The sequence below is a fragment of the Loxodonta africana genome, chromosome 4 (genome assembly GCF_030014295.1).
Source record: "Loxodonta africana isolate mLoxAfr1 chromosome 4, mLoxAfr1.hap2, whole genome shotgun sequence".
Taxonomy (NCBI): Eukaryota; Metazoa; Chordata; class Mammalia; order Proboscidea; family Elephantidae; genus Loxodonta; species Loxodonta africana.
Window position 1 is genome coordinate 63,554,902 of NC_087345.1, and position 27,990 is coordinate 63,582,891.

At 38.7% G+C, this 27,990-nt stretch overlaps 1 protein-coding gene across 35 annotated transcripts in view; it reads right to left on the reverse strand.

Annotated features, from left to right (window-relative positions):
• TPH2 (tryptophan hydroxylase 2) overlaps nucleotides 1-27,990 on the reverse strand; it is a 365,498-nt gene that overhangs the window by 130,262 nt on the left and 207,246 nt on the right. For 4 of the 35 annotated variants that reach the window (XM_064283854.1, XM_064283845.1, XM_064283835.1 and 1 more), the window contains one exon: nucleotides 1-18,353. This exon is cut by the window's left edge and continues 15,568 nt beyond it. The exons of the other annotated variants lie outside the window; for them this stretch is intronic. In XM_064283854.1, coding sequence (XP_064139924.1) covers nucleotides 18,302-18,353 — 52 coding nt within the window. In that variant the 3' untranslated portion in view covers nucleotides 1-18,301. The remainder of the gene's footprint in view (nucleotides 18,354-27,990) is intronic. 35 annotated transcript variants of the gene reach the window in all.

A 27,990-nucleotide genomic window follows, 5' to 3' on the forward strand; every position in this document is an offset into this window, starting at 1 on the left:
ACATATGTAGGTATATGCGTGTATATGCATATATATGCACGCTTTTAGTCAAATATTCTGTTATTTGCAATCAAACATATCCTACCTTATTGACACTACCTTTTTACTGTGTTTAAAGAACTCAGGAGAAATCACCAAGACAGAAACAAAGTCTAAAGAATTAGAGCTAAAATAGCACTTTTAACCATTCCAGGATGAGGGAAGCCCGGAGAACAAACCCTGGATCTAACAGAATGTGTCCCTGCCTTTAAGGTGGATCCAAAGAGATCTAAATTCTTATGCTCGATTGCAAAAACTCCATGAGGGCAGAAGCCTCATGTATCTGCCTTATAACTCTAGCACCTGCCCCAGAGTAGGCAACCAGTAAACATTTGTTGAATGACTGCATGAACATGGTAGAGTGATTCATCTAACTTTGTTGTAGCTTTCTGATGCTTTGGACTGTGGGGACCTACAGCTTCTGTGCTGCAACTGTATTTGGAAATTAAGCCAGAAAGAAAGAATGACTTTCTATACTCCAAGTTGCTGTTATAAATGGCTCTGTGCTGCAGACCCACAACATAAATGCTTAGCTTCCTGGGCCGCCCCAAACAAAGCTGTGATTTTCTTCTGATTCTCTGTTTTTAAAAAGCCCAAGACTGTCAGTGTGTTTGTTTCTTCGGGTTGACTGTAGGTTTTAATGTTGTTGCCAGTTCCCGTCTCATACTGTCAAATTATGTTTTATGTTCCCTTATTCTTTCAACCATTTCAAGGGGGAAAATGCTAATTACCATGGGCTTAATAGCAGTCCTGAACTGCACCAGAACACCAGGGTCTCACAAATACCTGTCACCGTAGAAGTTTTCAATTACCATAATTCCATTCCTAATTCATATTACCATAATTGCCCTCCATTAATGCAACTTTCTTAAAGCTGAAACATCAAAGAAGCTGGCATTAGCTTAGCTGACTATTTGCAAAAAATAAACAGTGTCTGTTCATTTTGCAAATGGGATGATGTTAGCCTGAAAAAATATATGTATCAGTTCTCCAAGATCATAGACCTATTATATTATATTATGACTATTCTGTCAACATTTGTAAAAACTGAAAACCATCTATATCTTCCTTCTTCTCTCTTCCATTCTTGATGAAGGTGAAGAGCTGCTATCCTGATTGTTTCAGTATTTACCACACCAAGAAAACTCAATGTGTTGGCTCCTTAACCGACTTTGCTCTTAAAAATCTGTTTGGATAAAAAGGAGTTTTACCACTTTATAATCATCCATTTTCATTGTTAATGATTATCATTTGCCTAAATAAATCCGGCTGGTTTTTTTTTTTTTTTTTCAGGTGTGGTGTGGGACAAGACCACTTCTGAGAGTTAGCTGGATTGAGCGTCAGCATTGCGCCATCACTGGACTGCCCTTGGCATTTTACCAGGAAGCTATAATTTCATCATTTGAAATACAGGCAATTTTTCCTACTTAGATTCCAAGAAGAAACTGCCAGAGGAAAGCAGGCAGAACAAAAGGCCACTTCATGACTATTTGTGAATCCAGTTCCAAGAAAGCAGGTGCACAGTCCTTTAAACCAAGTGAAACAGCTAAGAACTCCAGCAAGTTTACATAGGTCAATTCATTAAATGATACATTTCAAAAACATCTGAACAGAGCCCTGTAATAATAAATAAGTTTGAATGTCTCAGCAAATGATCAGAGCCATGGATAATACTCAGCCCTGCAGAGACTCTCTGTGGTATCTGGCAGCTCGTTGTTTTTGTTAGCTGCTGTTGAGTCAGCCTTTGACTCATGGCAACCCCATGCAAACAAAACTCTAACCATTCCTGCACCATTTTGTAATCGTTTTGGGATCAGACTCTTGTAACCCATAGAGTTTTCACCGTTGATTTTTGGAAGTACGTAGTCAGGCCTTTCTTCCTAGTCCATCTTAGTCTTAAAGCTCCACTGAAGCCTGTTCAGCATCGTTGTTGTTGTTTGGTGCCATCAAGACAGTTCCAACTCATAGCAACTCCATGTACAACAGAAGTAATGCTGCTCAGTCGTGTGCCACCCTCACGATCGTTTCTATGTTTGAATTGTTGTTGCAGCCATTGTGTCAATCCATCTCATTGAGAGTCTTCCTTTTTTTCACTGACCTTCTACTTTACCAAACCTGATATCCTTCTTTGGGCACAGGTCCCTCCTAATAACATGTCCAACGTATGTGAAACAAAGTCTCTTCATCCTTGCTTCTAAGGAGCATTCTGGCTGTACTTCTTCCAAGAGAGACTTGGTCATTCTTCTGGCAGTCCATGGTATATTCAATGTTCTTTGCCAACACCATAATTCAAAGGCATCAATTGTTTTTCGGTCTTCCTTATTCATTTTCTACCTTTTGCCAACATATGAGGTCATTGAAAACATCATGGCTTAAATCAGAAGACCTTAGTCCTCAAAGTGATATCTTTGCTTTTTAACACTTTAAAGAGGTCTTTTGCAGCATATTTGCCCAACTTGATTTCTTGACTGCTGCTTCTATGGGCATTGATTGTGGATCTAAGTGAAATGAAATCCTTAACAACTTCAGTATTTTCTCCATTTATCATGATATTGTTTATTAACCCAGTTTTGAGGATTTCTGTTTTCTTTATGTTGAGGCCCCAGTGGAACCACTTAAGAACCCCTTTGGAGCCCTGGTGGCACAGTGGTTAAGAGTCATAGCTGCCAACCAAAAGGTTGGCAGTACGAATGCATCAGCCACTCTTTGGAAACTCTATAGTGGAGTTCTACTCTGTCCTATAGGACCACTATGAGTCAAAATCGACTTGACAGCAATGGATATATGTTGAGGTATAATCCATAGAGCATAATCTCGATACCCAAAGCCTCCAATGACAGATGGGTGGTGGCTGTCTTTGAGGTGCATTGGCCAGGAATCGAACCTGGTCTCTGGCATTGAAAGTGAGATTTCTACCACTGAACCACCAATGTCTCATATCTGGCAGTTTAGTCAACACACTAAAGAGCCACAGTAGCTTTAAGAGTTGAAAATTTTGCATCTCCAACTGCCAGAGACACCTTAGGATTTAGCTCCAGGCTGCACCAACATAGAACTTTTGTTGAGGTATGAAACAGTTGATAGTCCAACCCATTCGTACTAGATTGTGAAGGGTTCAGAAAGAGAGAGTTCGCCTAATTACCCACATTTAGTCAACAACAGGACCCAGCAGAGGAAACCACAGGGTTACAGCTATACTCTGGGAGCTTCTCTCATTTCCTGTCCTACGATTTTGACATATATTTAGATTATTGTTGCATTTTGTTCCTCAAAGTTGAGTAGAAAATAAACTCCATTGGTATATAAGTTTTTTTGACTCCAGATGATAGATTTCTATGAACAAGAAGTAGTCTCAGGACAGTTGTATGTGGGCTGAGACCACTAGGGTAGTATATGGCTAATGGAAGATGTTCAATGAATATTTATTGAATAAATAAATTACCAATGCTTTTAACAATGTGGAGATGTCTATTATATTAGATCATTCTGATTATCACATTAAGAGTAGAAGGAGAGTCAGAAATGGGAGGAGGATATGGAATATATGGCTAATTGCCCACATGAAAAATTGCCTCCTTTGCTATGAGACTAGAACTGGATGGTGTCTGACTACCATTACTGAACATTTTGATGAAATACTGATCAAAAGGGGGAAAACACAGACCAGAATTTCAAATTCTCATGGATTCCAGACTTTCTGGAGCCATGAAGGCTGGATGAACCCCTGAAATTACTACCCTAAAATAATCTTTAAACCTTAGCCTAAATATATCCTATAGTGTCTTGGTACAAGTGCAACCAGAATGCTACAGCAAGGATGGTGAGACTGCATCTTACATACTTTGGACATGTTGTCAGGAGGGATCAGTACCTGGAGAAGGACATCATGCTTGGCAAAGTACAAGGTCAGCAGAAAAGAGGAAAACCCTCAATGAGGTGGATTGACACAGTGGCTGAACAATGGCCTTAAGCACAACAACAATTGTAAGGATGGCTCAGGACCAGGCAGTGTTTTGTTCCATTGTGCATAGGGTTGCTATGAGTTAGAACCAACTCGACGGCACCTAACAACAACAACAACAAATATATCCTCTGAAGTCTTCTTCAAACCATAGTTTAGCATAACTCATAAAGATTGCCTGCCTTTAGCATTGTGCTCTTTCAAGATCTATCTGTATGGTATCAAATTGACAAGATAAACTTGAAATATTAAATAAGAAACTTGAGAGGGTAGTGAATTTGTGTTAACGGAGGAGGAAGAACTCAGAAAAGGAGGGTGAGAATGGTTGCACAACTTGAAGAACATAATCAATGTCACTGAATTGTACATGTAGAAGCTGTTGAATTGTAGGTTTTTGCTGTGTATATTCTCAGCAGCAACAACGAAATAAAATTTTTAAAAAAGAGTAGAATCTATAAATGGTCAAGAATTCAAGCAAGTAAATGTCTGTGAGGAATCAACATTTCAAAAGTCATTTATGTAACTGATAGCAATATTTTGAACATCAGAGCCCAAAATACATCTAAAAATGTACTAAGCTTCTTTATATATATATATATATATATAAAAAAAAATTTTTAATACCTTTGTATAATAGCAAAGAGGACTTGAAGCAGTTATTGATGAAGATCAAAGACTACAGTTCTTCAGTATGGATTGCACCTCACATAAAGAAAACAAAAATCCTCACAACTGGACCAATAAGCAACATCATGATAAAATGAAGAAAATATTGTCAAGGATTTCATTTTATGTGGATCCACAATCCATACCCTGGAAGCAGCAGTCAAGAAAGTAGACAACGTATTGCATTGGGCAAATCTGCTGCAAAAGATCTCTTTGAAGTGTTAAAAAGCAAAGATGTCACTTTGAGGACTAAGGTGCACCTGACCCAAGCATGCAAAAACTGAACAATGAATAAGGCAGACTGAAGAAGAATTGACACCTTTGAATTATAGTGTTGGCAAAGAACATTGTGTATATCATGGACTGCCAGAAGAATGAACAAATCTGTCTTGGAAGAAGTACGGCCAGAATACTACTTAGAAGCAAGAATGGCGAGACTTCATCTCATGTACTTTGGACATATTATTAGGAGAGACCAGTCCGTGAAGAAGGACATCATGCTTGGTAAAGTAGAGGGTCATCAAAAAAGAGGAAGACCCTCAATAAGATGGATTGACACAGTGGCTGCAACAATGGGCTCAAGAATAATGGTAATTGAGAGGATGGTGCGGGACATGGCAGTGGTTCATTCTGTTGTCATTATGAGTCAGAACTGACTCTGTGGCATCTAACAACAACAAATCTATAGATAGTGCCAGGATCTGTGCTAGTTTCTTTCACATATGTAATCTCACTCATCCTGTCTTCCTCTCTCACTAGCTTCTTGCCTTCTCTGTTGTTCTCTCAGTGTTTATTTCTTTTTGATTCTTTTATTTTTTCCACTTTTCCTCTCCTCTTTTTACTTACCTTTTAATTTACTGAAGTTAATGAAAAACTAAAGAATATTTTTTAGTATTCTTCACACTGATTGAATAAACTCTTAGGTTTGCAATGTTTAATTTCTTGAAGTAGATGATTTCAATATTTTAAATGACTTTTTTCACAGGAAAATATGAATATGATTATTTTTGCCTTTACAGAGAATCAGAAGACATTTGAGTTTAATTTTGAAAATTAAAAACTTTTTTTCTCCTTCTAGTCTATAAAATACACAGAACTACTGTAACTTGGACTCCTACCATTTTTCCTTTGAATGTCCTAGACAACCTCCTGAATCATCTGCACACTCTTGGTTCCTCCATCAGCCTGCATTACGCTGTCATCCATCATTAATACACTAACGTTTAAACAATGAGGCAAAGACACTAACCAGACACAGGAGCTGAAAGTCCAAATACTGTCCAGCCACATGAATTTAGAGAAATTACATGGGATGAGGCAAGTGCATTTCACTGGTCTCAAAAATAAAATGGTGCTAGAAATAAATACCTGTTCTACTCAACTCATGGTGTTGTTATGAGACTCATGAATCAATGTAGATAAAAGGATTTTGTAGTGTGTTTTTTTTTAAATCACTATGCAAATGTTAGGTGTTACTAAGTTTCAAGAGTAATGTTAGGTGTTACTAAGTTTCAAGAGTAATGTTAGGTGTTACTAAGTTTCAAGAGTAATACGTATTACCTTTAAATTGTATAGCATAATGGTTAAAAGCACAGATCTTGGAGTTAGACGGCTACATATCAGCTACATGATCTTAACCATGTAAGACCTATGGCTCAGTTTTTTCCTCTGTAATTTGAGGAGAACAATTGTACTTATAGATAATATGAAGACAAAATAAGTTAATATTATATAAAGCACTTAAAACGGCTCCCAGCCCAGAGTAAGTGTTATTTAAGCATTTGCTATTATTATCATTATTATTTTTCATATTATTCTCGGACTCAAAATATTATGATTTCCCTGCCTGGCACACATAGCTGTCCCTATGATCTTTCATCTCCTCAATTTTCTCTTCTACTCCCAAACACAGACGAGCTCTGCTCCAGCTAGGCCAGGCTCACCAGTTCCCCTTATTCAATCCTGAATTCATGCCTTATTCATCTATCATGCCTTTTCTCTCCCATCTACCCATTATTCAAATTCCAGTTCAAGACTCAACCACCCCAACCATTTGAGCTATATTGTCCCCATTCCGTGAATTACAATGGCAGCTTTAATCCAGACTATTCACCTAGAATTTCAATCACATATTCAATCACCAAAAGGTTAGCAGTTCGAATCCACCAGGTGCTCCTTGGAAACTCTATAGGGGAGTTCTACTCTGTCCTATAGGGTCACTGTGAGTTGGAATCTACTTTGGCAGCAATGGGTTTGGTTGCTTTTTTTTGGGGGGGGGGAGTGCCTTGTACTGCTTCTTAACAGTTTCACTTTGAATGGGAGGGGTGCCATCAATAGTCTTGTTCATCCACAATGGCACCTGCCCCTTCTGGGAAATGTTCCCTCAAATCTTGTGACTCTTAAAGACTGCAGTCCACTTCCCTGGTCACATGACCCTCATGACAAGTTAGTCCTCTGAAGTTCTTCAAACTTGAAAGGAAGAGAGACTTTTCCTCCCTAACATCTATGTTAGTTGTAAGTTGTAAGCATGGACCCACCAGTAGCCATAGCCGCCAACCCCATGGAAAAGCTAGCATGAAAGAATGAAGGCAACACACAGAGAGGCATAGAAGAGAGATGGAAAGTAGTATTCTGCTACCTGGTTCCAATGTCCCTGAGGACAGCTCCATCCATCCTTCCTGCACCTTGGTTATTTGCTTATATACATCAATAAATTCTCCTCTTGTGCTTTAACTTGTTCAACTGATAACAGCCTCACATCAGTACTGGCAAGTATAATATCTTGTTCCCATTGATGGGCCTCTTTCCCACAGCGAGGCTATTTTCAATTTTAATTATGTGACTTGTCCTTGTTCATTATCCATATACCACTGAAGAGCAACAAAAGTAAGTGATTCATTGCTGACACATGGCATTTCTTAAGCAGCCATTAATTAGCAAAATAGCACTTGAACAGAAATTGGTAAGGAGTGTCAGCAAATAAAATTGTAATCAGATTTTTTTTCCTCTCTTCTTGTGTATGCACCTTCGTGAATTGCACTAGGCAATTTCCAACTTTAATTTAGAGCTTATCAGAGAAACCGAGTATTAATCTTTAAGAATTGAGTGTAAGCATGCTTGACCCTCTCCAGTCTGTCTTCCAGAAACAAGAGATGACCGGAGCCACAGCACATTCTTCTTCTCTAGCCAGCTGAGAGTCTCATGCCCTGGCAGTCAAAGACCACATGGTTAAGCTTTGTCTCATCTTTAAGGAAATCAACAACAAATACTGAGTACATACTATGTGCCAGGCACAGTGCCCTGTGAAAATATGAGAATGAATAATTCACGTCTGAGAAGACACTGTCAAATCGTACCCCCATATTCATATCTTTTGGGCTTCATGGATTTGGTGTGTTCCAACTTCTACCTGACAGTATCTGCATTTCTGTGCCTGAGGACATCTTTCAGGAAGCTATTCTTCCAAAGCAGAACAAGAGTGCCAGGGAATTAACATCTTTCTAAACCTCTTCACCTTCCTAACCCCCCCACTCCCACTCGGCCCTCTACCAATGACTAAGAGGCATAGGTATGTAAATACCCCAATTCTCTTGACCCTCGAGGGGCACCATGCTAAGATATGTAAGCAGGCCTCTATAACCAACTTAATAATGGAATTAGTCTCCTCCCCTTTGCTCTCTTTCCTCTCCACTTACCTTTCAGCGGAAACTCTGGTGGCATAGTGGTTAAGTGCTATGGCTGCTAACCAAAAGGTGTGCAGTTCGAATCCACCAGGCACTCCTTGGAAACTCTGTGGGGCAGTTCTACGCTCTCCTATAGGGTCGCTATGAATTGGAATCCACTCTACGGCAACGGGTTTGGTTTGGTTGGGTTTTGCCTTTCGGTAGTCCCTGTATGTCCTTGCTTCCAAAAAGTCACTTGCATTCAAATCTTTGTTTCATAGTCTGCTTCCAGGGGAACCCAAACAAAGACGATGCCTTTAAGAAACTTATACTCTAGTAGGAAAGGCTATCCTTAAAACAATATTCTTTAAATAGTGAAATAAGGACTGTACGAACATAGAAAAAATAGATACTTCTATTCTTCATAACTTCTTCAACCTCAGGATTCACAGTAAATGGAAGTTGTACAACAGGGCCTTAGGCAAAAATTGCTATAGGTCCTGTCTTTTATTATTGCTGTTATGAATGCCTAGATCCCTTCTGCCTGCTGGTGTCTTTTTCCTGTGGCTATATTGAGGCCTTAACTCTATCCCCTTAAAGTAGGATTCCCATTAGTGGTAGGCTTTCCAATGAATATGCTGAAAAAAAATATTATTCAGAGATATTCTTTCACAATACTTCTCCAGGATAAGATATTCTAAAAACTGGACTTGACATTAGTAGTGCAGCAAAAAAACCTATGAACAAGAGACTTTAATCTCTCCCTTCTTTACCTTTCCAATCTGGGCATGCTCCTTCTACTTGACTAAATTCTAGCTGTATTTCAATTGGACCCTAAATATTCGCAATGTGTTACAGATTGCACTCTCTAGGAAGCTGACTCTAAGATGAAATTTAGTGTGCAGATAGTGCTCTTGGGAAGAAGAAAGCCACATTGGGCAGAAGAAGTCACACTGTAAAGCAGCCAACCCACAGAGATTGGCTAGAAAGGCCCATCAGAGTTGCCTGCTGTTGGGTCAAAATTGTCAAGCCTCTATAACCCCAAAATCAGTTGCCATTAACTCAATTCCCACTCATGGCAACCCCATGTGTATCAGAGTAGAACCTCACTCCATAAAATATTCAAGGCTGTGGGGATTCTGTCTCAAGGTAATCTAAGATACTGAGGTTATTTGGGTATTTTATGGACCCATCAAATTACTGGCATTTCTCTGTGTCCCTGGGGCCAAACCCCTTTACCTCTTTTGGGGAGGACCCTAGATGACTGGATCTGGTCTGGCTCCAGGGAAAGCTTTTTGAAGCAACTGTGTATATATGTGTATGTCACTCTATCACTCTCCTAATGCCTTACTCTAATCCCTGCTATTATCTAGGGGAGGGTATTCAGACTGCCCAAGCACCTTGGATACAGGTTGAGCATGTCCAGATACTTAAATATACCTGAGGGCCGGTTTCTAGAAAAGGATAATTTGCACCAAGTGTTTGTGCTCCCAGTTGTGCTCATTATGCTTGATTACTGCTTTATAAAGATTTCCTCTGTTCCATAGTGGAGGTCCTTGCTTTCAGCAACAGCCCCACACAGGAGAACAGATGAAAAGAATCTGTGCATTTAGCAACACATTTTGAAACTTAAAATGATCGAAACAAAATAGGCTGTCGTTATAACTAATTATGTTTTTACTTTTGAAATGAACTTTGCCTCTAATTTAAAGTGAAAAATTACGTGTGCATTTATCATTTTCCAGAGGACCCACCCTGTACCATTTCAAATTCCACTTTTTTCTCAGTTTGTTCTCCCTTCACCAAAATAGACAAAACAAACATAAAGATAATGGCACAATAACAAAGGGACATGAGTAATTGGAAGTCTCTTCAGTCAGAAGTATTTTTGCTTCTACTAAAAGGATTACACTATGATAAATATTATTACCCTCAAGATCAATGGAATGAAGGATCTGCCAAATCTAACTCAGTGCCAGGAAAATCTATATTTTATTTACAGATTTCAAATGGAAAAATCCAGCATTCATAGCACAAAGCCTTTGTATTCTCTTTTCTCCACTCTCCCCCTTGATTTCCTTCCAGAGACAAACTATTTGCAAGACTTTTTGGTAGAAAGCTCCTTGTTCATAGAGCTGATACTGTAATCACCTAACAGAATACTTTGAGGATTGCACATCAGCCGTCCTTGAACCAGGTCTCAAAGCAGATACTCACCCTATGTCTACTGCTTCACTCCCTTCATTTCATCCTCCCTGAAAGAGCTAAGCTGTGATTCAAACATTATCACCCTACCTATATTATGAGCAGAAAAACTGAGTAGATCAAATGGATTTGTAAATATTTATTGACTGTTTCAGTAAAGCTGTGCAATGCAATCATGGACACCAAACTCTGCCTTCATTAGCCATGCAAAATTCCCCAGGTCAGGATTTACACTTAGCAGCTTATTAAGCTTCTAAATGCTGTAATTCAATCAGCTTCACAGAATCCACTTTGGTATGGCTATGCTGACACAGGAAGGATGGAGGGCAAAGAGATTCGAATTAGCTGGACTGCAGTCAGACTAGCATTGCATTTTACCCTTCATTTACTTCTGAATTGGAGTACACCCCATGCAGCTTTATTTGCATCTAGCAGACCTGGAATTTTACCCAGAATATACCCCGGGATGAATTTAGCAACCAAAATGAATTATGGCTATTCAGAGAAAAGTATGAAAATCTTGTTAAGGACTGAGCTGCCATCCGATCCCAGATTGATACATGTATGTAAGGGGTCAACACCCAGACAATGAGTCAATAAATAAAAACAAGCCTGCACTTTGGTAGGATAACTGGGTCATGATCACAATATGCCTTGAAAAGGTAAATACAGCCAAGAGAAAGAGAGGTCATTTCTATTTCAAGGGTCCTGTTGTTCATCTCCACCACTCGTCTGTCAATTTGTCCCACTATGTTGGCTTGCATGTTACTACGATACGGGAAGCTAAGCCACTGGTATTTCAAATACCAGCAGGTTCACCCATGGTGAACAGGTATCAGGGGAGCTTCCAGACTAAGACAGATTAGGCAGAAAGTTTTGCTAATCTACTGAAAATTAGCCAGCAAAAACTTTATTAATCATAACAGAACATTATCTGACACATTTGCTTTGGACACATCATTGTTGTTGTTGTTGTTAGATGCCGTGGAGTCAGTTCCAGCTCATACCGACCCTATGAACACAGAACGAAACATTGTCTGGTCCTGTGCCATGCTCACAATTGTTATTATGCTTGAGCCCCTTGTTACAGCCACTGTGTCAACACGTCATTAGGAGGAATCAATCAATAGAGGAGAGCATCATGTTTGGTGAAGTAGAGGGCAATTAGGGCATGGGAGACCCTCGGTGAGATGGATTGGGCCAAAAGGCACATAATGGGGTCAAACATGCTGGCTACTGTGAGGATGATGCAGGATGGGGCAACGTTTCATTTTGCTGTACATGGGGTCGCCATGAGTTGGAGTCAACTAAACGGCACCTAACAACAACAATTCTTCACCTGATCCCAAAAGAGCCAGGAAACAGCAATTTTCAGAAATCTTTATTTATTTGTTTGCTCCCTCATGAGACGTAGAACAGATGTCCAGGGAAGATAAATAACTATGACAGCAACAAACACCCTGTAGTGATCTAGTTGACTCCACTGAGACCATCTTTCATGCTATACATCCCTGACTTCATCCTACATCTGTTTAATTGTAAGAATCAAAAGCTTGAATCAGCCAAAAAGTCATTAGGTTTGTGCTAAATGTTCACAGTCCTAGAGTTATGACAAGCAACAAGTAATAAGACAGTATATATTAATGACCAACTAAGGAGAGTATAAAGAGTAATAATGGTAGCAGTTGGAAAGGCATAGTATTAAGTAACGTTTAAGTGGTTACTATGTGCAGAGATTGCACATTTTCCTGTTTAATCCTCATGACAAACCTGAGATAGGTGTTATTATCATTCCTTTTTTACAGAGGTAGGAACTGTGGCACAAGGAAATTAAGGAGCCTGCCCAGAGTCACACGGTCTATAAGTGATATAATTAGAATTTAACACAGGAGTCTAACTCCAAAGGCTGATTTCTTAACCACTATGCAAAGGAAGATCTATTCACAGGTGTATTTTATTAATCTTTAATAGCTCTAAGATAGAACCATTGTAAAGAGCCAGAAAATATAGCTCATTCATGCCTTCATTATCTACAGAAATCTCTACACACCCAGATACTTTCCTGGGACTTCTGAAATAATGTGCCATCTTAGACTCTGCCTGATTTTAAAATTCATCATTGATGTTAACATTAGGATCAACACAAAAATAAAAGTGAGAGGAGCTGAATCATTTTCAGGAAACATAAACAGCTTTGAGCTGTCTTCTTGAACCTCGACTCTGGATTTCCGTATTTATCTTAGACTTTTTTTTTTATGGTAATGTGGAGTTTTCCACTGAAACATTTATTTGATTAGATTTGAATCTACATGTTAACCTAGGAAACCAGGTTGGGATCTACATGTACGTGAAACCATTAAATTGTTTTGTTAGTTACCTCTAAAAATTCTGCATGCTAATAAAAGCATTGAAAGAAAGCTGGTATTAATATTTTCATGATACATAAGTAATTGAGTAGAAGAAGCACAACAAAATGAAACAATAGACAGGTAATGGATTTAAGAGAAAAAATTCAAACTACTCATAGTTGACCTTTACTTGTTAGTTACCATATTATAATCCAAGAATGACATCTCAGAGTTTTCAGACCTAAATATTCTCAGTATGAGATGCTGACATTTCAGATAGCCTCAGCTATGTAACCAGCAGTTCAAAAATCAATGGTTTAAATCAACGATAATTAATTATTTCTCACAATTGTATAGGCTTTGACCTGGGTTCATCTGGATTTACTCATGCAGCTACATTCAGTCAGACGGTTGGTTTGGGAGACAAAAATGGCCTTGTTCAAATGTTTGGCAGTTAGTTCTGGCTGTTGGCTGGGGAACCATAGTTTGCCTGCTCATGGCATCTCATCCTCTAATAGGCTACGTGAGCTTCTGTATATGGGGGTCTCGGGACAAAATATAAAGAGAGCAAAGGTAAAAGGCGCAAGGCCTCTTGAGGCCTAGGTTCTAGGACTTACACAGCTTGACTTCTGCCACCTTCTATTGGTAAAAGCAAAACAAATCTCGTCCCAATTCAGGGAAGTGAACTAAGAGACTCTGCCTCTGGATGATAGGAACAGAAAAGTCACATTCCAAAAGGGCATACAAAGGCACAATACAAAGGGTCTACATTGAATAAGAAGAATTAATGGCCATGAAACAAGTTACCATAGCCATAGAAAAAAATAAAACAAAAAAAAACTCAACCAGAAACTATTTCATCATGAAAAGCATTGTAGACAAAGCAGAATTCATTATTATAACATTATACCAATCCATGGTGCGTCCGTATGTAAAATAACATGTGCAATTTATTCAATCGTTTATTCAACAAATAATTTTTGAATGCTCACCACGGGCTAAGTATTCTTCTAGGCACTAGAGACGTAACAATGAACAAAAAGACTAAAATATCTCCTAGTATTTAATTCTGAATACCATGGAAAATGACAGAAAGGAATGAAAGAGAAGGTCCTGTAGCTGATGATGGTCAAAGCGAAAATGGCACTACAAGATGCTGTGAGGCTAAATACGTTCAGAATCTCCATTCTAGAAAGCTAAGGCCTTACAAGAAATATAATTTCTTTCTGAAATCATGAGGAGACTTCTTAGCCTCTCTCTTGATCTCCAGATCCCTATTACCCAATTACGGAATATCCCACAGACATTAAACTATTAAAGCCTGAGCTCATTAGTCCTCTTCTCCACTGCTCCTCATCTATCTGCCAGATACGTTCTGACTGTCCAAACTTGACAAAGATGATGTAGTGTATTCTATTACTTTTGTTTACCTGGCACCCATCCATCCTTTGCCTAGCAGTTGACTAAGACCAAACCTAACTTAGTATGAAGGTAAGTATGTGATCCAGGAGTAAGTATACCCCAAACCTCTGATCCCTGTGATTGTTTCACGAATGGATAGACATATGACCTAAACGGTTGATAAGACTTCTAAGAAGAGCTCTTGAAAAGAGCTCTCTCTTTTTTTTAAAGTGCTTTAAGTGAAAGTTTACAGAGAAAATTACTTTCTTGTTAAACAGTTAATACATAAATTGTTTCGTGACATTGTTTGCCAACCCCGAAATGTGTCTGCTGTGGTGCTAAATGGAAACAATGTGAACTAACAGCTGTTGACTGCATCTTGCCAATACAAAGGGTGAGCTAGCCTAAAAATGGAGCCAACACACAGGAAAGTCAAACAGAGAGATAGAGACTAGATCTTGACAACAATGGTGCTGTGGATTCACCTATGCCTCGTCTTCTTTTGGAATTTTTTGTTACATAAGTGTCTTAGTTATCTAGTGCTGTTATAACAAAAATACCACAAGTGGATGGCTTCAATGAACAGAAGTTCATTCTCTCACAGTCTAGGAGGCTAGAAGTCCAAATTCAGGGTGTAAGTTCCAGAAGGCTTTCTCTGTCGGCTCTGGAGGAAGGTCCTTGTCATCAATCTTCCCCTGGTCTAGGAGCTTGTCCATGCAGGAACCCCAGGTCCAGAGGATGTGCTCTGCTCCCTGGCACTGCTTTCTTGAGATCCCCTTGTCTCTCTGCTCACTTCTCTCTGTTATATCTCTAAAGAGATTGACTTAAGACACAATCTAATCTTGTAGATTGAGTCCTGCCTCTTTAATTTAACTGCTGCTAATCCCACCTCATTCACATCATAGAGGTAGGATGTACAACATGTAAGAAAATTGCATCAGATGACACAATGGTGGATAATCATATAATATTGGGAATCATGGCCCAGCCAAGCTGACACACATTTTGGGGGAGCACAGTTCAATCCATGATATTAAGCAAATAAAATTCTCTTTGGCTTAAGATAGTTTGAGTTGGGTTACAGTCACTCGTGACTAAAAGTATTCTGTCGTTGTTAGGTGCCGTCAAGTCAATTCCAACTCATAGCAACCCTATGTACAACAGAACAAAACACTGTGCCATCCTCACAATTATTGATATGCTTGAGCCCATTGTTGCAGCCACTATGTCAATCTATCTTGTTGAAGGTCTTCCTCTTTTTCACTGACACTCTACTTTACCAAACACAATATTTTCTCCAGGGCCTGGTCCCTCCTGATAACATGTCCAAAGTATGTGAGATGAAGTTTTGCCATCCTGGTTTCTAAGGAGCATTCTGGCTGTACTTCTTCCAAGACAGATTTGTCCGTTCTTCTGTGAGTCCATGATATATTCAGTATCCTTCACCAACACCACAATTCAAAGGCATCAATTCATCTTCAGTCTTTATTCATTGTCCAGTTTTTGCATGCATATGAGGTGATTGAAAACACCATGGCTTGAGTCAGTCACACCTTAGTCCTCAAGGTGACATCTTTGGTTTCTAACACTTTAAACAGGTCTTTTGCAGCAGATTTGCCCAGTGCAATGCATCGTTTGATTTTTTGACTGCTGCTTCCATGGGTGTTGATTGTGCATCCAAATAAAATGAAATCCTTGACAACTTCAATATTTTCTCCATTTATCATGATGTTGCTTATTGGTCTAGTTGTGAGGATTTTTGTTTTCTTTATTTTAAGGTGTAATCTACACTAAAGGCTGTAGTCTTTGATCCTCATCAATAAGTGCTTCAAATCCTCTTCACTTTCAGTAAGCAAGGTTGTGTCATCTACATATCACAGGCTGTTAACGAACCTTTCTCCAATCCTGATGTGGTGTTCTTCTTCACATACTCCAGCTTCTCTGATTATTTCTCAGCATATAGGTTAAATAAGTATGGTGAAAAGATACAACTCTGACACACACCTTTCCTGATTTTAAATCATGCAGTTTTCCTTTGTTCGATTTGAACAACTGCCTCTTGTTTTATGTACAGGTTCTGCATGAGCACAGGTAAGTGTTCTGGGATTCCCATTCTTCGCAATGTTATCCATAATTTGTTATGATCCGCACAGTTAAATGTCTTTGCATGGTCAATAAAATGCAGGTAAACATCTTTCTTGAATTCTCTGCTTTCAGCCAAGATACATCTTACATCAGCAATGATATCCCTCATTCCATGTCCTCTTCTGAATCTGGCTTGAATTTCTGGAGGTTCCCAGTTGATGTACTGCTGCAACCATTTTTGAATGATCTTCAGCAAAATTTTACTTGTGTGTGATATTAGTGATTTTGTTGGACAATTTCCGCATTCTGTTGGATCACCTTTCTTTGCAGTGGACACAAATATGGAACTCTTCCAGTCAGCTGGCCAGGTAGCTGTCTTCCAAATTTCTTCGCATAGATGAGTGACCCTTTCCAGTGCTGCAACCATTTGTCGAAACATCTCAATTGGTATTCTGTCAATTCCTGAAGCCTTGTTTTTGGCCAATGCCTTCAGTGCACCTTGGACTTCCTCCTTCTGTACCATCTGTTCTTGATCATGTGCTACCTCCTGAAATTGTTGAATGTCAACTAATTCTTCTTGGTACAGTGACTCTGTGTATTCCTTCCATCTTCATTTGAACATTTAATATTTTCCCCATAGAATCTTTCAATATTGCAACTTAAGGCTGGAATTTTCTCTTCAGTTCTTTCAGCTTGAGAAATGCTGAGCATGTTCTCGTTTGGTTTTATAACTCCAGGTCTTTGCACATTTCATCATAATACTTTCCTTTGTCTTCTCAAGCCTCCCTTTGAAATCCTTTGTTCAGCTCTTTTATTTCATCATTTCTTCCATTCACTTTAGCTACTCTATGTTCAAGAGCAAGTTTAAGAGTCTCTTCTGACATTTATTTTGTTCTTTTCCTTCTGTTCTGTCTTTTTAATAACCTTTTACTTTCTTCATGTATGATGTATTTGGTGTCATTCCACAACTCATCTGTTCTTCAGTCATTAGTGTTTAATGAGTCAAATCTATTCTCAAGATGGTCTCTAAATTCAGGTGAGATATACTCAAGGTCATACTTTGGCTCTCTTGGGCTTGTTCTAATTTTCTTTAGTTTCAACTTGAACTTGCACAGGAGCAATTGATGGTCTGTTCCACAGTCAGCCCCTGGCCTTGTTCAGACTGATAATATTGAGCTTTTCCATTGTCTCTTTTCACAGATGTAGTCAATTTGATTCCTGTGTATTCCATTTGGCGAAGTCCATGTGTATAGTCACCGTTTATGTTGGTGAAAAAAGGTATCTGCAATGAAGGAGTTGGTCTTGCAAAATTCCATCATGCGATCTCTCCAGTGTCATTTCTATCACCAACGCCAATTTTTTTAACTACTGTTCCTTCTTCTTTGTTTCCAGCTTTCACATTCCAATCACCGGTAATTATCAATGCATCTTGATTGCATGTTTGATCAATTTCTGACTGCAGAAGTTGGTAAAAGTGTTCAGTTGTCTCATCTTTGGCATTAGTGGTTGTGGTATAAATTTGAATAATAGTTGTATTAACTGGCCTTCCCTATAGGCTTATGGATATTATCCTATCACCAACAGCATTGTACTTCAGGATAGATCTTGAAATGTTCATTTTGACAGTGAATGCAACACCATTCCTCTTCAATTTGTCATTCCCAGGGTAGTATACCATATGATTTTCCAATTCAAAATGGCCAAATCCAGTCCATTTTAGCTCACTGATGCCTAGGATATCAATGTCCTAATTGACACAAAAAAGGAGAACACAATGCTCTGGGTAGTATCTTGGGAGAACAGGATGGAAGACTGGACAATTTTTCAGAAAAAGCATGAATACTGAGTTGTTGTGTACTTGCTTTCTTGTCTTCTCTGGTACCTCAGTTAAAGGCAGTCTTGCCCCTCAACAGGTAGTGCCAACATCACTGGTCTCAGAATTTGACAAAGGCAACTTGGGATTCTATTATAAACTGATGCCTATAACTGCAGAAGAAACAAGAGCATGATTTTTAAATTTTTTATTTTAATACCAAAACAAAAAAGAAACACCTATGTGTTTAACCAAAAAAAAAAAAAAAAAACCAAGCCCATATCCTTCAAGGCGATTCCAACTCATAGCTACCCTATAGGACAGAGTAGAACTGCCTCATGAGGTTTCCAAGGCTGTAAATCTTTAAGGAAGCAGATTGCCACATCTTTCTTCCAAGAAGCAGCTGATGTGTTAGAACTGCAAACCTTTCAGTTAGCTTAACCATTGCACCACCAGAGCTCCTTATCTTTGTGTTTACAGAGCATTAAATGATAGATAATAGCACATGATAATCCAAAACAAGAGACAAGATGCTCTGGGTACAAATATTTAAGGTCCAAATCTAGATTAGAGAAACAAATATTTCACTAAGTATAGTACAAGCAAGTTTTAGCAACTTTCTCTCTGTTATAACTAAAATTTTTTTCTGGCTTACAAAAGCCAGATCTATATGGACATATCCTACCATGCACTACCAGTGACCTACCATGTGTTATCAGTGAACTCCTACATACTTCTAATCATTCATTGATGTCATGATTCTAATCTCTCCCTCCAGTCAAGGCCCATCAACATCACTCCATCCTACAATCTCTACAATCTATGTTTGTAATACTTATTTCAAATGCCAAATTGGTACTGTTCTTCTTTCCAGCTCCATCCTTTATGTTACTTAAATAAAAGTGGGGTGATTGTTACTGAGAATGGCAATGATGGGGGGCCCATTGGTGTAGGCGGCAGCCTAGCCAAGGTGACACTGAACTGCTAGAGGCTGCCCACATTAAAGGGTTTTCTCAGCTGTATCAATTGAAGGTGTGTGGACCATAACAATTATGGGTAACACTGCAAAGAATGGGAATTCCAGAATACTTAATTGTTCTCAAGAGGAACCTACTTAGATCAAGAGGAGTCATTCGGACAGAACAAGGGAACACTGCATGGTTTAAAGTTAAAAAAAAAAAAAAAAAAATGTGCATCAGGGCTGTATCTTTTCTCCATACTCATTCAATCTGTATGCTAGGCAAATAATCCAAGAAGCTGAATTATATGCATAAACTGGTAAAAATCTTCATTTTCCTCATTTTTGACCTTAGCAGTTGATACATAATTTTGAATATGGTCATATTAACTGGTCTTCACTGTAGTCGTATGTATATTATTCTATACCTGACAGCGTTGTACTTCAAGATAGGTCTTGAAATGTTCTTTTTGACAATGAATGCAACACCATTCCTCTTCAATTTATCATTCCTGGCATAGTAGATCACATGGTTGTCCAACTCAAAATGGTTGATATCAATCCATTTCAGCTCTCTAATGCCTAGGATATCAATCTTTATGTGTTCCATTTCATTTTTGATGATTTCCAATTTTTCTAGATTCGTACTTTGTACATTCCCCATTCTGATTATTAACATGTCTGTCAGTTTGTCATACTGTGGAGGCTTGCGTGTTGTTAATTAGAAAAGTATACCCATAAAAATCTAGCACTAAAATTCTAAACAATAATAAATAATAAAAGAATGAGGTTTGAGGGAAGATATCACAAGGAAGTGAAAATGTACTAAAATTCTTACCTTGTTCAGTGAAAAAACATAAATATCTTTCAAACTTTTTGACAGAGAAAAATAAGCACAAGTGCAAGACTTAATAAATTGAGCATAAACACCACAAGAAAAAAATAAAATGTATAGTTTTCAAGCCAACAGGGAAAAAAACTATCTACCTAATGGAGTTTACAAAAGAAGGGGAAAATAAACAAAAAGAAAAAATGAGAACTAGAAAACACAAAATAAGATAATAGAAATAAGACTTAATACAAGGCTTAATATAAGTACAATACATGTAAATGAATCAAACTCATCAATCAAAAGATAGAGAATTTCAGGGCAAATATTAGGAGGGAAAAGAAAGAAACTTTAGAACTATTAATAATAATGGGATGGAAAAAGATACATCAGGAAAATAAGAACTAAAATAAGGTCAGGTTATAGAACCTTAGGTGAAAAATGTCATAAGGAAAAAAAATAACTCATTGACGGGTCAATTCTGATATCACACGTTGGTAAATTGAACATTATACACAAAAGATATAACAATCATGAATACACGTATATATGTATGCATATGTATATGTAACCCAACCCCAGTATATGTATGTGTATGTAATATATATATATATATACAATGTACATACATCTAACATCATAGCCTTGAAATGTACATATTCTTAAATGACTGAAGAATTAGGGAAGAGAAACAGCTAAATCAACAATTGTTGGTGAAGATTTTCGTACATTCATCTCAGAAACTGCTAGATCAACAGACAAAAATAAGTAAAATAGCACATGGATAAATCTGGTAATAAATAAGCTTAAGCACAAAGAACATTATAATCGGTAACAAGGACCAGTTCCATGAGTCCTTCTCCTGGAACTGGTCCTTCTGATAATATGTCCAAAGTATGAGAGAAGTCTTGTCATCTTGATTCTAATGAGCATTCTGGCTGTATTTCTTCCAAGACACATTTGTTCATTGTTCTGGCAGTCCATGGAATATTAAATATTCTTCACCAACACCACAATTGAAAGGCATCAGTTCTTCTTTTGTCTTCCTTATTCAATGTCTAACTTTGACGTGAATGAAAACACCATGGCTTGGGTCAGGCACACCTTAGTCCTTAAAGTGACATCTTTGCTTTTTAACACTTTAAAGAGGTCTTTTGCAGCAGGTTTGCCTGATGAAACACAGCATTTGATTTCTTGACTGCTGATTCCATGGGCGTTGATTGTGGATCCAAGTAAAATGAAATCCTTGACAATTTCAATATTTTCTCTGTTTATCATGATGTTGTTTATTGGTCCAGTTGTCAGGATTTTTGTTGTCTTTATATTGAGGTCTAATTCATACTGAAGTCTGTGGTCTTTGATCTTCAGCAGTAAGTGCTTCAAGTTCTCTTCACTTTCAGCAAGCAAGGTTGTGTCATCTGCATATTGCAGGTTGTTAATGAGTCTTCCTTCCATCCTGATGCCGAGTTCTTCTTTACATAGTTCAGCTTTTTGGATTATCTGCTCAGCGTACAGACTAAGTATGGTGAAAGGATACAACCCTGACATACCTTTTTTTAACTTTACACAGTATCCCCTTGTTCTGTTTGAACAACTGCTTCTTGGTTTATGTACAGGTTCCTCATGAGTGCAATTAAGTGTTCTAGAATTCCCATTTTTTGCAACATTATTCATAATTTGTTATGGTCCACACAGTCAAATGCCTTGGCATAGTCAATAAAACACAGTTAAATACCTTTCTGATAGTCTCTGCTTTCAGCCAGGATCCATCCGACATCAGCAATGATATGCCTGGTTCCATGTCTTCTTCTGAATCTGGCTTAAATTTCTGGCAGTTCTTTGTCAATATACTGCTGCAACCGCTTTTGAACGATCTTCCCCAAAATTCTACTTCTACGTGTTATTAATAATATTGTTTGATAATTTCTATATTCTGTTGGATCACCTTCTTTTTAGAATGGGTACAAATATGGGTCTCTTTCAGTTGGTGTGCCAGGTATTTGTCTTCCAAGTTTCTTGGCATAGACAAGTGAGTGCTTCCAGGGCTACATACACTTGATGAAACATATCAATCAGTATTCCATCAATTTCTGTACCCTTGTTTTTGGTCAATGCCTTCAGTGCAGCTTGGACTTCTTCCTTAAGTACCATCTGTTCTTGATCATATCCTACCTCCTGAAATGGTTGAATGTCAAGCTTTCAGGACCTTCATCTGCTGATGTGGCATGACTCAAAATGAGAAGAAAGATCAGCAAACATTCACTAATAATCAGAACGGGGAATATATGAAGTATGAATCCAGGAAAATTGGAAATCATCAAAAATGAGATAGAACGCATAAACATGGATATCCCAGGCATTAATGAACTGAAATGGACTGTTATGGATCATTTTGAGTCAGACAATCACATGGTCTATTATGCCAGGAATGACAAATTGAAGACAAATGGCATTGAGTTCCTTGCCAAAAGGAACAGTTCAAGGTCTATCCTGAAGTACAATGCTGTCAGTGATAGGGTAATACCCAAATGCCTACAAGGAAGACCAGTTAATACAACTATTATTCAAATTTATGCACCAACCACTAAGGCCAAAAGTTAAGAAATTGAAAAATTTTACCAACTTCTGCAGTCTGAAATTGATCAAACATGCAATCAAGATACAGTGATAATTACTGATGATTGGAATGTGAAAGTTGGAAACAAAAAAGAAGATCAGTAGTTGGAAAACATGGCCTTGGTGATAGAAACAACCAGAGATCACATGATAGAATTTTACAAGACCAACAACTTCTTCATTGCAAATACCTTTTTTCACCAACATAAATGGTAACTATGCATGTGAACCTCACCAGATGGAATACAGGTGATCTCTGATAGTAGTAAGTTATTGCCATTATTGATGCACTGGGTCCAAGTCTGGTGAAGCAGGTGGGTGTTTTGAATCACAAATGTGTTGTGACATTAAAAGAACTAACTATAGAGTGAGCATTTTCAGTATTCTTTCTCCCTTCATCTAGCAATAGACCCCTATTTTGACACTTAACCTCCTCCCCTGCTCTCAGTCCATACATTTTGAGAGAAATTAAGACTCTAGGAGGAAGCACATCCCCAAGAACTAAGCTGTATTTCCTTTGCCTTAGAGATGTTTCACTGTGGGCATAGAGTGTCAGCATTTTTCTGGGAGTTACCGGAAATGATGTTATCTGCTTCTGATGGACTTGAGTGTGAAATGATGTAGACTACAGCTGCTATAGTCACTTTTGCCACCAGGTGAGAAGAGCCTGTCTGAGAATGGAAGCAACACAAAGAGGGCAGGGACCAGAGACAAGGAGAGAGAAACTAGATCCTACTGACACTGTTTGGCTTTCTCCATGCCTTGTGTTTGAAAACAGAGCTCCCCTCTAAACTTTCTAGTTACATGGACTAATAATTCCCTTTTTTTTTCTTTTTTATTTGGGTGGGGTTTTCTGTAACTTTTAACCAAGCATTCTGATAATCTGACTTTCTTGTATAGCTCATAAATTTGTTTTAAAGTCAATCCCAGAAGAGAAACTCAAAATATTTTGAATCATGACAATATAATTGAAATGAAATCTCCCAAGGTGATTACTGTGGGAAAAAAAAAAAAAAACACTCATTCAGGTGCAAAGACGCATAGATTCTTACATATTTGGTGAAATGTCAGTCTCTTTTTAATTTTCATATTTAACTATTCTAAGTTTTAGTTTTTTTTAAGTTTAGGTATTGTTCTTGGTGCAGCCTGGGTCATATGCCCACCCTCGGAACAAGGTGGCTGGGTAGTTTTACCAGAAGAAAGGGAGAAAATGTGTTAGATAAAAGCAACAAATGTTTACCATAGTTACCTTTGAAAAAATGTATTATAAAAAACCATTTTGAGGCGGGGCCAAGATGGCGGACTAGGTGGACACTACCGCGGATCCCTCTTGCAACAAAGACTCGGAAAAACAACTGAATCGATCACATACATAACAATCTACGAACTCTGAACAACAAACACAGATTTAGAGACGGAGAACAAACAAATACGGGGAGGCAGCGATTGTTTTCAGAGCCTGGAGCCAGCATACCAGTCAGGTGACCTTCAGCGCCCGATTTGGGGCAGAGCCCGGGGGGCAGACGGCACAAACAAGGGGCCCAGCCCTAGACCTCGAACTCATTCCGGGAGGGGGCCCAGCCACTTCACGCCGGCGGCATGGCGGTGCAGCCAGTGGGAGAAGTCCCTGGGAGGCAGTGACTGGTCTTGGAGTGGGGAGAGCAGCGTCCCAGCCGGGGAGCCGTCCCGCCGGGATTTTGGCAGGGCGCGTGTGCGGCATAAGCGCGGGGAGCAGCTCCATCCCCCTGAACTGACCCCGGGGGGGTCCAGCCGGTTCGCGCAGGCAGCGTGGTGGCACAGCCAGTGGGAAAAGCCCCCGGGAGGCAGTGACTGGTCTTGGAGCGGAGAGAGCGGCGTCCCAGCCGGGACAAGCGGTCGTGGCGCAGGTGCGGGGAGCTGCTCCACTCTCCTGAGCTGACTCGGGGGGGCCGAGCCAGTTCGTGAGAGCGGCGCGGCGACGCGGCTGGCTGGTCGGGGAGTCCCCGGGAGGCAGCAACTGATTTTGGAGTCGGCAGTGCACCGTCCCAGTAGGGGAACCTTAACCTTGGGCATGGGGCTGACAGCAGAGGATCTGACTGTGACTCCAGCGGGCCAGACCCCCCGGGGGCAATCTCCACACAGCCAGCACACATAGGTGACGCGCCCACGGAAATCTCAGATATAATAGTCATTCCAAGCAAGACAAGCAACTCTGGCTATATTCTGAGGTGCTGCTCTCCTATCTCTCTGATCCCTCCCCCACCCTACCCAGGAGGCTTCATTAACATCCGCATAGCCTGAACCAGAGGGAGAACTCTGATAGGGATCTGACTGCATTTTTTTTTTAGCGGATTTTCTGGAAAAACTAGTTTCCCAGTGATGGCTCGGAGACAGCAGTCCATATCAAACAACATAAAGAAGCAGACGATGACAGCTTCTACAACCCCCCAAACAAAAGAATCAAAATCTTTCCCAAATGAAGATACAATCCTGCAATTATCAGATACAGAATATAAAAAGCTAATTCACAGAATTCTTCCAGACATCACAAACGAAATAAGGCAAACTGCAGAAAAGGCCAAGGAACACACTGATAAAACTGTTGAAGAACTCAAAAAGATTATTCAAGAACATAGTGGAAAAATTAATAAGTTGCAAGAATCCATAGAGAGACAGCATGTAGAAATCCAAAAGATTAACAGTAAAATTACAGAATTAGACAACGCAATAGGAAGTCAGAGGAGCAGACTCGAGCAATTAGAATGCAGACTGGGACATCTGGAGGACCAGGGAATCAACACCAACATAGCTGAAAAAAAATCAGATAAAAGAATTTAAAAAAATGAAGAAACCCTAAGAATCATGTGGGACTCTATCAAGAAGGATAACTTGCAAGTGATTGGAGTCCCAGACCAGGGAGGGGGGACAGAAAACACAGAGAAAATAGTTGAAGAACTCCTGACAGAAAACTTCCCTGACATCATGAAAGACAAAACGATATCTATCCAAGATGCTCATCGAACCCCATTTAAGATTGATCCAAAAAGAAAAACACCAAGACATATTATCAGCAAACTCGCCAAAACCAAAGATAAACAGAAAATTTTAAAAACAGGCAGGGAGAAAAGAAAGGTTTCCTTCAAGGGAGAATCAATAAGAATAAGTTCAGACTACTCAGCAAAAACCATGCAGGCAAGAAGGGAATGGGACGACATATACAGAGCACTGAAGGAGAAAAACTGCCAGTCAAGGATCATATAGCCAGCAAAACTCTCTCTGAAATATGAAGGCAAAATTAAGATATTTACAGACAAACACAAGTTTAGAGAATTTGCAAAAACCAAACCAAAGCTACAAGAAATACTAAAGGATATTGTTTGGTCAGAAAACCAAAAATATCAGGTACCAGCACAATACAAGGTCACAAAACAGAACGTCCTGATATCAACTCAAATAGGGAAATCACAAAAACAAACAAATTAAGATTAATTAAAATAAATAAATAAATAAAATAATACACATAACAGGGAATCATGGAAGTCAATAGTAAAAGATCACAATAATCAAAAAGAGGGACTAAATACAGGAGGCATTGAACTGCCAGATGGAGAGTGATACAAGGCGATATAGAACGATACAAGTTAGGTTTTTACTTAGAAAAATAGGGGTAAATAATAAGGTAACCACGAAAAGGTATAACAACTCCATAACTCAAGATAAAAGCCAAGAAAAACGTAACGACTCAACTAACATAAAGTCAAACACTATGAAAATGAGGATCTCACAATTTACTAAGAAAAACGTCTCAGCACAAAAAAGTATGTGGAAAAATGAAATGGCCAACAACACACATGAAAAGGCATCAAAATGACAACACTAAATACTTATTTATCTATAATTACGCTGAATTTAAATGGACTAAATGCACCAATAAAGACACAGAGAGTCACGGACTGGATAAAGAAACACGATCCATCTATATGCTGCCTACAAGAGACACACCTTAGACTTAGAGACACAAACAAACTAAAACTCAAAGGATGGAAAAAAATATATCAAGCAAACAATAAGCAAAAAAGAAGAGGAGTAGCAATATTAATTTCTGACAAAACAGACTTTAGACTTAAATCCACCACAAAGGATAAAGAAGGACACTATATAATGATAAAAGGGACAATTGATCAGGAAGACATAACCATATTAAATATTTATGCACCCAATGACAGGGCTGCAAGATACATAAATCAAATTTTAACAGAATTGAAAAGTGACATAGACACCTCCACAATTATAGTAGGAGACTTCAACACACCACTTTCGGAGAAGGACAGGACATCCAGTAAGAAGCTCAACAGAGACACGGAAGACCTACTTACAACAATCAACCAACTTGACCTCATTGACTTATACAGAACTCTCCACCCAACTGCTGCAAAATATACTTTTTTTTCTAGCGCACATGGAACATTCTCTAGAATAGACCACATATTAGGTCATAAAACAAACCTTTGCAGAGTCCAAAACATCGAAATATTACAAAGCATCTTCTCAGACCACAAGGCAATAAAACTAGAGATCAATAACAGAAAAACGAGGGAAAAGAAATCAAATACTTGGAAAATGAACAATACCCTCCTGAAAAAAGACTGGGTTATAGAAGACATCAAGAAGGGAATAAGGAAATTCATAGAATGCAACGAGAATGAAAATACTTCCTATCAAAACCTCTGGGACACAGCAAAAGCAGTGCTCAGAGGCCAATTTATATCGATAAATGCACACATACAAAAAGAAGAAAGAGCCAAAATCAGAGAACTGTCCTGACAGCTTGAACAAATAGAAAGTAAGCAACAAAAGAACCCATCAGGCACCAGAAGAAAACAAATAATAAAAATTAGAGCTGAACTAAATGAATTAGAGAACAGAAAAACAATTGAAAGAATTAGCAAAGCCAAAAGCTGGTTCTTTGAAAAAATTAACAAAATTGATAAACCATTGACTAGACTGACTAAAGAAATACAGGAAAGGAAACAACCCGAATAAGAAACGAGAAGGACAACATCACAACAGAACCAAATGAAATTGAAAGAATCATTTCAGATTATTATGAAAAATTGTACTCAAACAAATTTGAAAACCTAGAAGAAATGGATGAATTCTTGGAAAAACACTACCTACCTAAACTAACACATTCAGAAGTAGAACAACTAAATAGACCCATAACAAAAAAAGAGATTGAAACGGTAATCAAAAAACTTCCAACAAAAAAAAGCCCTGGCCCGGACGGCTTCACTGCAGAGTTCTACCAAACTTTCAGAGAAGAGTTAACACCACTACTACTGAAGGTATTTCAAAGCATAGAAAAGGACGGAATACTACCCAACTCATTCTATGAAGCCACCATCTCCCTGATACCAAAACCAGGTAA